Source organism: Crotalus tigris, unplaced genomic scaffold (genome assembly GCF_016545835.1).
Source record: "Crotalus tigris isolate CLP2741 ecotype Arizona unplaced genomic scaffold, ASM1654583v1 scf7180000024451.546054, whole genome shotgun sequence".
NCBI classification, from domain to species: Eukaryota; Metazoa; Chordata; class Lepidosauria; order Squamata; family Viperidae; genus Crotalus; species Crotalus tigris.
Genome location: NW_024100620.1, coordinates 473574 through 484311, shown reverse-complemented (window position 1 = coordinate 484311; position 10738 = coordinate 473574). Strand labels below are relative to the sequence as shown.

Below are 10738 nucleotides of genomic sequence, written 5' to 3'. Positions count from 1 at the left end.
ACTTTCATTCATACGTATCTCACAGTTGGGCATTCCTGATTCAAACAACTTTGTTTCTACATCAACAGATAATTCATGCATACTGAATTAACTACCTGTCAGCAGCATTTTGATCGTTTAGCCAAGAGTCTTAACATATAAGTGTGCACAATATTGTAGCCCTTTAGTGCAAACATTGTCACCATCCAAACCCAGTATGATCAGTGGTGAAAAGTTTTGGCAATCAGAATCAAATGTCTATGAGAAAGAAACCATAAATAACTTGCAGTCAACAAAAAGAGACAACTATATTACAGCACTTAAATGTTTTTATTGTCCCTCTTGAGTAAAGCCTACTTCTGAGAGTTCAACAGTTTATAGCTATTGACAAAGAATGATGAAATACAGTTATGGGTTTTTTTTTGGTATTTTCCTACTGATATTATTCTAGAGAGATACAAGAGATGTAGTATGATATCTTTGTCTAGTTCCTGCCAATGGGAAAAGGGGACGTGTTTGATCATGTGCTTGACACCTTCACATTTGAAATGAAAAGAAGTATGAATAAAAACCCTGTGCAAAGCCTTAAAACTTCGTAAATTAAGTTGAATAATACAGATTCATTGGGAAGTTGGCCCATAACAGTTTCTTAAACGATTCTTATATTCTGGCCAAATAAGTGATGTCCATTTTCTAAGACAACTGACACTCTCCAAATCTTTGGATGCCACCCCAGGTTTTTATTTATTTAAGAAAACTTATATGGACGTCCAGTTCACTCTCAGTGACTCTGGCTGGCTTATAAGGATAAAAACCCAATATAAAAACAAAAAAGCAATAATCCCCTACAGCCTAGTGACAACAATCAGATGAGCCATTTGAGGGGTTCCATCCCACTCTGGGATCCCCAGGCCTGTTGGCAAAAGGAGATCTTCAGCGCCTTGCAAAAGAGTGTTAAAATGGGGGCCAAAATTATCTCTGTGGGGATGACGTTCCACAGATTCCACCAGGGAGAAGGTGGACCTTTTTGGGAGAGGAGACCTGTAGAATTCCCTGCCTCCCCATTCTGATGGGCTGGGCAGATGTGACCAGGAAAGGGTGGTCCTTTAAATAACCTGGTCCAAACTATGTAGGGCTTTGAAAATGACAACCAGCACCTTGAATTGGACCTAGAAGCAAACTGACAACCAATGCAGCTTCTGCAGGAGAGATGACATATGTGCACATCAAGACTTGTACAAAATCATGCAGGCTGCTGCATTTTGAACTAATTAAAGCTTCTGGGTACTTTTCAAGGCAGCCCTATGTAGAGCATGTTGCAATAGTCAAGATATGAGGTGACTAGGGATTGGGTGACTGTGAGCAGGGATTAACTGGCACACAACCTAAAGTTGCATAAAGACCCTCCTGGCCATGACTGCCACCTGTTCCTTGAGTCATGAGTCCAGGAGAACTCCCAGATTACACACTAGTTTCACAAAAGTTGCCATTCTTCTGTAGTTAAATACATAGGAAATAACAGTATTAACTGTGATAATTTAATTTAAATTTAATTTTTATCCTGTCCCTTTCACTTTTTTGAATATAGCCCGAGTATCATCCAAAGGTAAATGGATTTTAACCTAAAAAAAAAAAAAATACACTCATACAAACAGATATTGTGAAAAGGACTGAGGTCAGTGAGACATAGAAGATGGTGATGGTTTAAAATTTTAAAAATCCTTAAATGCATCAATTTTTCCTTAAAGACATCCATTTTCAAATCAGTTTCTTATTTCTGTGTTGCTATTTCAAGTTCAGGACAAATGACAAATTAACTATTTTACTAGGTTAAAAAGTCAACAGGTTACAGGTTATAAGGAGCTGCATGTTCCTTAACATGTACTTCTGACTCATCTTTCAGCTGATAGCTGAAATGAGGAAAGATTTAAGTCACAGATTTTGTGCAGGCTAAAATTAATAGTTACATATACTCTTAACACTTTTTCTTGGAATTTGGTGATAGGACAGTCATATGTTAAGCATTCCAGTTAAATTAATGGAAGCATGAAAATTTATTCCAATTATATAAAGACATATTTACTAAGTAGTTTTGTTGACAAGCATGTTACATAAGCTTTGAGTGCTTTGGGCCTTCAGCCCCTATTGTTGCAGCTGGCTTCTACAAAGTGCATAGAGTTCAGAAATAACTTCAACATTGCATGGGAAAATGTGTCATCTAAACCATTCTGCAATTTTATTTTTGGTATCATTATTCAAAGACGCAGCCAAGCTTATGACACAAGTTTCTCAACTGGTCCAGTAGAAGAATGAAGCCTTCCTTTGAGTAACAGCTGGTTCCTTTCTTGAGCAGAGTACGGATCAATGTTTTCTTCCTCTATATTTTCTGTCAAAGATTGCTCTTCAGATAGACTGGTTTCTGAGGTAGGAATGATAATGATGCGCGGAAGACTTTCCAAGGAATCTTGGCTATTATTTATTTGGTCTTCATGGATTTCTGCTTGAGAAGTGTCCATACTCTTCTCTCTGCTGCTAGCATTCAAGTCAAATGCTCTCAAGGACCTGCTTAAGACTAGCAGCTCTGGAGCATTTAATTTAAAGGCTCTCTTGAGGAGTTCTTCTGGAGATACTGAAAGCTGTGGAAAAACAGTGGAAATTAAAAATATTAGTCTTCTCCACCAAAAGTGGGAGAGCTGTTCTCACATTGATAATAAGTATAGTAGGTGTTTCCAAAAGGAGCAGGAGTTTCTAAATCAGGAACAGATTGTTCTTCTTTCCAAAGAAATCAAATCCCCTCCCTTTTATGTTAAAAAAGCATAAAACATAATCCTGTTTCTGTAAACTGCCTCTATATAGATTATTCATTTGGAGGCAAAGTACTCACTGGAATTCTGTGCTTTCACTTTAGTTTGATTTCTAGTAAGCATTATTAATCATAGAACCAAGAGATTTGCTTCCAATTTATATTGTTACAATAGGACAAGAACAGTATGTGGGATGGTTATAGAAATCACATATTTCTTTTAGAAAATTAGCCATTTCACGTATCAATTGCTTTCAATGAATGTATATAATGGCTGTAATAGGCTCTGAACTACTCCTCTAAGAATTTATGGGGACATCAGTTGAATGTAACTGTACAATATCCGCTGATAATGAAGTATTTTTCAAACAAGGTCTACAGTGTATGTTTGCACACACCAGCTGTAATATCACTGACTGATGTTTCAGGAAACGTTCTATAGCCAACTGCTCAGTATTCAGTAGAGGATACTGTCTGTATTCATTAGTTTCATAAAGCAATTGCCAAAGATTTCTGTGAGAAAGAGGACTTTCTTTTTTCATGTTCCTCCTCAAAAACTAAAAGGAAAGTTCCACCATTTTGTTTTGATTCCTGGTATGAAATTTGAAGCCGAAGGATGTAACTATTGAGGTTATGAAGTGAAGAAGTGAAAAGGAGAACTGGAGAAGAAATAATTCTTGGAGTTTGCACTATATCCTCAGTATAGGGCAGGATCCAGTTTAGGCAAGTTATTTTGCCCCCAAAATGAATAACCATTAAAATGAATAAAAACTAAATTCAAATATAAAAGGGTATACTGACAGTTCTTCTATTATAGTCATCATTTCATTTTTCAATTATGTGTAGTTAGCCTGTTTTAGGTAACTTGTGTTTTGCTTCATAAATTGTAATATTTTAGATTTATATTTGCATAGTTAATTAACATATTATAATAGCTTAAGTTATATTTTTGTTATTAGGTAACATATGTTATACTTTTATTATAGATGCTACTCATTATGTTAGTATTTTATCTTGGCATTTGATTTTACATTCTTGTTAGGGATAGGGTTGTGATGGGTGGATCGATTCCCCTTTAGGCTTGTCCCACAAAAGATTTGTTAGTAAAAGTCAAGAGAATATAAGAAAATATTGCTTTAACCTTTTCTTCAATTGGTGCATTGCAGCTCGGGATATTTGTAGGCAATTCACTTCTTTCTACTGTGTTTGTTGAAAAAGAGTTACTTTCACGTAACTGCAATTTTATACGGACTGTCTCCACAGGATCAAGCTCTACATCATTCCAAGTCTAGTAAAGAAAAGAAAAGAGAAAAGAAAATATTGGATGAACATATTTGTTATGATGAAGTATAAATTTTTTTCTTCTATAGAAATATTTAGCATAACCTAGTCATTTCGGAGATAGTCCTGATCTGAATTAATAAAAGTGTTGTCTTCATTTTCTATGGAAGCCTGGTAGGTTCATCAATAGCTAATGATATGTTAATGATCTGTTATAGGTCCATCCCCAGGAAATTTGCCAACGGTCACATTAAAATTCCTCTTAAAAATGTATTGTAAGAACAAGACAGAGAAAGTGAGAAAGCTATGTTTTTCTTGGATGATGGATTAAGTGGGGGGAAAACTGGTTATTTGAATTAAAAGGAATGACAAGAGAATAAAACAATATATTGGAACAAGACAAAGCCAGCATTGTTCAGTTACACAGGGATATCCCAACATTGGGGCTTATGTTTCACAGAAAGTTTGGGGTGATTGAAAAAAAGAACCTGTTTCCATTAGAAGATATAAAGACAGATAATAGATGAGAGAGAGAGAGAGAGAAGAGAGATCGGTGCATCAGCCTCTTCTCCATGAGACAAACTTAACTTTTCCTGTAGCAGAAATGGAAGAAATGTCATTGCTTTTGTTCTTGGAAATGAAAGAGACACGACTAGACATAGAAGACCTGAAGGAAGAATTTGCAAGAGTTGTGGAAAGTTCACTTGCAGATATTCGTATGAGAAATCTCAAACAAGGAATAGCTGTTCGAATGGTTTTCCTGAAATGCAGAAAATAAACAAAGAAACAAGATTCTAAAATGAAACAACATATAACTGGGTGAATGGTCACATCCACAGATACCTAGTTCATATTCACTTAATCTTATTTTGTGAGGATTGGCCTAGATGCATGGCAAGGTCTCAAAACATATTATCATTTTTTTCATGTCTGCCAATTTATTTATTATTAAGTCTATATACCTGTTAAATTATATGCCTGTTAAATTAATAAATTAAATTCCCTAAATGTATGATCCTATTTAACAATTGTAGCTACAATATAATAGCCATCAAGAAACAAATGTAGTTCATCTGGGACATTTTCTTAACTAACAAAACTGTTTGTTTATAAACAAATAAGAATTGATTTAATTATTACTAGCCAAACTGCAGCAAATTTATTTTCTTCCTTCAGATCCAAGCTAGACAGCTGGCTTGGTAATACAATTTGAAATTTAGTATTTTAATACTACCTTATTCTTCAGATCATGTAAAATCTTATTCCTAGTATTTAATCATATAAAGTTAGTTCTTCGTCTATCGCTGATTTAATACCTTGCTTTTAATTTTTGTCATTTATTTCAGTGGTTCTTAACGTTTTTGAACAAATCGCCCCCTTGACCCAATGAGGAAGTTGTCATCGCCCCCCTCCCCCAACATAACCTCTCAATCACAACATAGGAAATAATTCTTCAATTTATGCAAACACTTTTTTTGTTTTCTTTAAAATTGTCATCAGGACATATTGATGCAAATAGTTTATTTCCAGTCTTTTCCCCATATCTCAACTGTGTGAAAAATTTTGGTGCCACCTGGCACTTTATTCCCAAACTTTGTGATACATGTATTTCATTATTATCTTAATTATTCAAGACACTTAAATGTAATCAACACTGAAAACAAAATTCAATTGCAAGAAAGTAAAATGCCCGAAAAGAAAAACAGTAACATTTAATGATTGAATTACAAGTGAAATTTAAGACGCAAAAAGAAATATAAAAAGGGCATAAGAACAAACCGCAATGCAGGAACTAAGAATTTCAAGACAAAAACTCTGAAACTAAGTTAAGATTTGAGAAAAGTATATATAGTCACGCACACTGTAAAAAGGATTAAAAAGACACAAAGAAAATATAATATCAAACTGGAGTGCACGCTAAAAAAGTACAATACAAAGAGACACACAAAATGTTTTACAGAGCACAACAAAAATTTGAAAACAAAGCTGAAAACTCAAACTGTGACATCAACATTACAGCTGACGTCACAGGGGACAGCCACACAGCATGCGATGTTTCAAAAGAAGTGCTCCCCCCTCCATCACTGCCCATTCTGGCCAATGGCGCACCACTGTATGGGTAGAGGCTGCTGCACAACGTGCATGAAGATAAGTGATCCGTATTCACATATGTACGGCATTCTGTACTGAAGCTAGCTAGAGGAACATTTGAAAACACAATTCAATCCACTAATAGCGAGCGATCTGATGTTTTTGTACGACAGATATACAGTGATTCACTGTACGAAAAAGTCTCAAAAGTGTCCCCAAAACGTCTCGCTCCATCGCCCCCATATCACCCCCTTTTCGTTCCTTCCCCCCCACATCACCCCTTTTTGTTCCATCGCCCCCCTGAAAAATGAAATTGCCCCCTGGGGGGGCAATATTGCCCAGGTTAAGAACCACTGATTTATTTCAATAAATTGAAATAGAAAATTGAGTTTTGGATGAGATACACATTGTGAATACTTGTACTTCAAAGGAATATTTGATGTTAAATTCTGAAATGTCCTTTTTCATTATAATTAAATTGTTCATTACATAATGAATAACTATAATGTTTAAAATTTTTAAAGTTAGAAGTATAGACCAGGATAACAGGATATGCATTCTTGTCTATTCTATATTAAGCTTTCATAATTTTAATTATGGTTCTGGAGATAAATTTGTTGCAAACATAATGAGCTTGATAGCTGTCAGTAATCTTAACAGATCTAAAGTTGAAATGAATTCTTTTGTCATGCTTAATAAAATCTGTCTAGATTTTAAAAATCAAAATCAAAGTGTCTAAAGAAGTCTTAAGATTTCTTTGAACACATACAGACCACGATGTGCCTTTCTATAAAATGGTAGTTCTTTTTCAGTGTTCAAACATAATCAGCATATAGCAATGAGCTTGGGACTCAAAAGCTGTCAGCTGATATTAGCAGATGCTTTTAATCTTTCTTTTTAATGTCTGTATAATTCTGCATCATATGTTCAGTTCTTGACACTTAGAAAAGCAGAACCAGTCAAAACAACTGAAAGATGAATGTGTATGGATTGTCATGAAATTCTGTTAGCTGAGAGCAAAGAAAACTTTGGTAAGTAGGCAAAAACTTTCTGGAACAATGCCATAAGACTAGGCATGAAATAAAAATAGTACATTGCTATGTTCTTCAAAAAAGTGTGCAAGGTAAATCTATTTTGCTATCCATATTAATCTTACAGATTAAGGAATCATATAAATAATTATTATTACTCTGTAAATATATGTATTTGTGTAACAATATTTACTACCCACTTCAGTCCAGATTCTTAGTAGTGAACAACAAGCACACCCTCAGAAACTAAATAATCAGTAAAGGCAATTAAAATTGCTATAATATCAATTATGACCATTTTACTTTGTAGAATGCAAGAACAACTGGGGCTAAACTGACTTTCGGGGAATACATGTTTCAAAAAATGGGGTCCAAGAAGTTCTTTTACTGTGTCGTACTTCTTGCCATTAATAATGCTTCCCCTAGTTATGGCAAACAGTAGGCCAATTAATGTCTATCATTGGTGCCAAGACATCTGGAGTGCATCAGTCGGGAAAAATATGGGCTTGCCCTGATAAAGAGAAGGACAAAGTTGAGCTGGAATCCTTTTGATTCCATAGTCCATCTGGTAGATTTTGACAGCAGTATAGAAACTGCTATAGCCTTCTTCCATGATGTTTTTTTAACTTTCAGGATTAGTCTACAACTCTGATATTTAGCCCCCACATTCAAATATTTGCTGGTCCGTCCTGTTTTAGCTTATAAAGTCAGACAAGCTCAGCCTTGCGCTACTGTCTTTTCATAAGGAAACTTTCACATTTTTTTTATAAATAATTTTTATTACCATTTTCCTTTATACAGCTCTAATACATACAGTATTCAGCAGACTGTGTCATTTTTATATGTTTCGGATCAATATTTTAAACTTTCACATTTTAAACTCATTTTTCTTCTAAATACAGACAGAAGAGATATTGTTACTAGTTAAATTGCTAAGAATATAGGAATCCAGGCAGAAATTTTAAATAAAGATGTCCTACTATTCAACAATGGATTAATTTCTCTTCAAACATATCAGAGTATAAAAGTAGTATTTTAAGAGTGAATTTACAATACCTGTAACTTGGGTGAATAATAGCATAAATTATAGGATTGTGAATTGCTGAAGCTTTAGCAATAACAGCAGGCACAGATTTAGAATATGGAGTTAAGATCCTGGCATAACTAGAAATAAGAAAAAAACTTAAATTAATCACTAGACCTTTAACTAAGCACACGGTTGAATATTTGATGATCTGCTGCAGTGATTTCACATATGTCAATGTCTTAAATGACTTTTTCTGAATTTAGTTTTGGGAGTTTTGAGGGTAAAAAAAATTGGAAATATGAAATTATAATCTATAGGAAGGGCACATGGGAGATACTGACACTGAAAAAATTTCCACGACATGTGTGTCCTTTATATGCTTTTAAATATTTTAAAAATAGAAGGTTCCATACAATAAATATTTTACATATTTTCCAATACTGTTTTTCAAACAATTCAAAAATATAAAGAGAAGGAAGGAAGGGGAAGCTCTTGGGAGAAAAAAAACAAGTAACAAGATAAACCATGAATTATTCCTTTCAACTATAATGCATCATTTTTTCAAAAAAGAATATTTCAGGGGGAAAAATACTTCCTCTAACTTGGTATTTATTTAAACAGTAATATTTAAGATTTTTTTGTTCTGGCAAAAGTTTATTATAGTTATTGACAAAGGAGAATATTGTAGCTCAGGGCTGAAATGAGATGTCCTTGGTACTCTCCGAGCTTGGTTGTTTTCTTGCAGATATTTCATCACCAAACTAAGTAATATCATATTTGTACTGATGGGGTTACTTACTTTGCACAATGAAACGTCTGCAAGAAAACAATCAAGCTCAGAGAGTCCAAGGACCCCTTATTATAATTAATGCTTCACTCACCAAGTAACTAAGTGAAAGTCATATTTGACAATTGTCAAAAAGTTTAGTGAACAAATGGACAGGATTACTTTCTCCTTTTATCCTCTTCTTCTACTCTTGACTGAGATGATGACTTGCCACTTACCCAGCCCATGCAATCAGGGTGACACAAGCATACGGAGACCAGGATATAACATAAACCACAATGGCTACGAAGGCAACTTTTGCCAGTTTCCATTCACTCTTTATGCTCTGTGAGCTTGACTGTTTTCGTTTAGAACTGGATCCTAATTTCTGAACATTCCTGTAAAAGAATGAGAAAACAACAGGCCTTTAATTAAGAATTCCTTTTGCCGTGCTGGGGATCAATCACCTTTTTTTTCTTAGGTTGCTGGGCAGATTGTATTTAGATATTCAGAAGTGATGCCAGAATGTCTTGAGAATAAGAAAAATGATAGCAAATGTAGCTTTGTCACCATTATTTACAATGCTGGTTATAAACTCATAGGGATTTGAAAGGCATTGGGTGCTCCTTCATGGCTTCATGAAATAATGTGCTGGCTTGGATGAAGCCTAACAATAATTGGTTTCTTAACATTGCTTTTATAATTTGTACTGAGTTTTATTTAAATAGTACCCATAATAACAATTGAATACAATTATTATATAATTTAATCTATTCTATTCAAAAGACATTATAGAAAGTTTAGAAAACTAAACTGTAAAATTAAAAATAAAGCAGCACTGAGAAAGAAAATAAATAAAATACTAAAAAAAGGCAACTGTGTCATGATTCAATACAATAAGCATTTCTGTACTTATCTAATGCAAGGGTCCCCAACCCCCAACCCATGGACCGGCACCAGCCAGCCATAGGGCCACACAAACAAGTGAAGTCCCATCCGCGGGATACAGACAGCACATGAAACCACACCCTCACCGGTCCGCGGAAAAACCTCTCTTCACAGAACTGGTCCCTGGTGCCCAAAAGGTGGGGGCTGCTGATCTTATGTACCAAAACTAATAAAACTCGTATTTATACAAAGCATACATTCAGCATTTAAATAACAAATTAAGATGAGACAAGCTAAGAATCACAGGCTGATCTTTCATCTCTAAGCTTTCAGCTAACAGATTTTGTTTGACCAACTTTTAGAGTCTGGATTGTTTTCCCCGTTTAGAGTTTAATTTTATATCCTAAGTTCCTATGGCAGAGACTTTCTCATTTACTTACTTGTGGCTCCTGTGTGATAGGATATAATAGGATATTGTCTTAACTGATAATGGAGCAATATTTATTTGGTAAGAATATAAATCTCTTTCCAGTTCTTAATGCACCATTACAGAACGTACTTGAGTTCCTAATAATTATATTTTTTCAGTTATACACTTACCTGCCTGTACTTCTTATGGTGAGGAACATGAATAAATAGCAATGGAAGATTATTATGAGAGGAATGAAGAACACACACCAACATAGCAACATGGTGTAACTTCTGTTTGCTGGAGAATAGCTTACATAGTCCCATGTACAGGATATCATCAAACCTTCTGGGATATAGGAACCTAAGTATTAATTAATTTTTTTATTATATAGTGCATAAAATAAGTAACAACAGATATAAGAATTCGTTATTTAAGAAGAGCAAAACTGTTCAGTAGATGT

The 10738-nt window shown here is 34.5% G+C and overlaps 1 protein-coding gene across 2 annotated transcripts in view; it reads right to left on the bottom strand.

The window, feature by feature from the left end:
• Positions 1-290: 290 nt before the first annotated feature.
• The window catches only part of OPN4 (opsin 4), a 34481-nt gene continuing 24033 nt past the window's right edge, over positions 291-10738 (bottom strand). For both annotated transcript variants that reach the window (XM_039332174.1, XM_039332172.1), the window contains exons 5-10: positions 10467-10638; positions 9218-9376; positions 8242-8349; positions 4652-4823; positions 3924-4070; positions 291-2615 (exon numbers count right to left, since the gene is read on the bottom strand). In XM_039332174.1, coding sequence (XP_039188108.1) covers positions 2253-2615; positions 3924-4070; positions 4652-4823; positions 8242-8349; positions 9218-9376; positions 10467-10638 — 1121 coding nt within the window. In that variant the 3' untranslated portion in view covers positions 291-2252. The remainder of the gene's footprint in view (positions 2616-3923; positions 4071-4651; positions 4824-8241; positions 8350-9217; positions 9377-10466; positions 10639-10738) is intronic.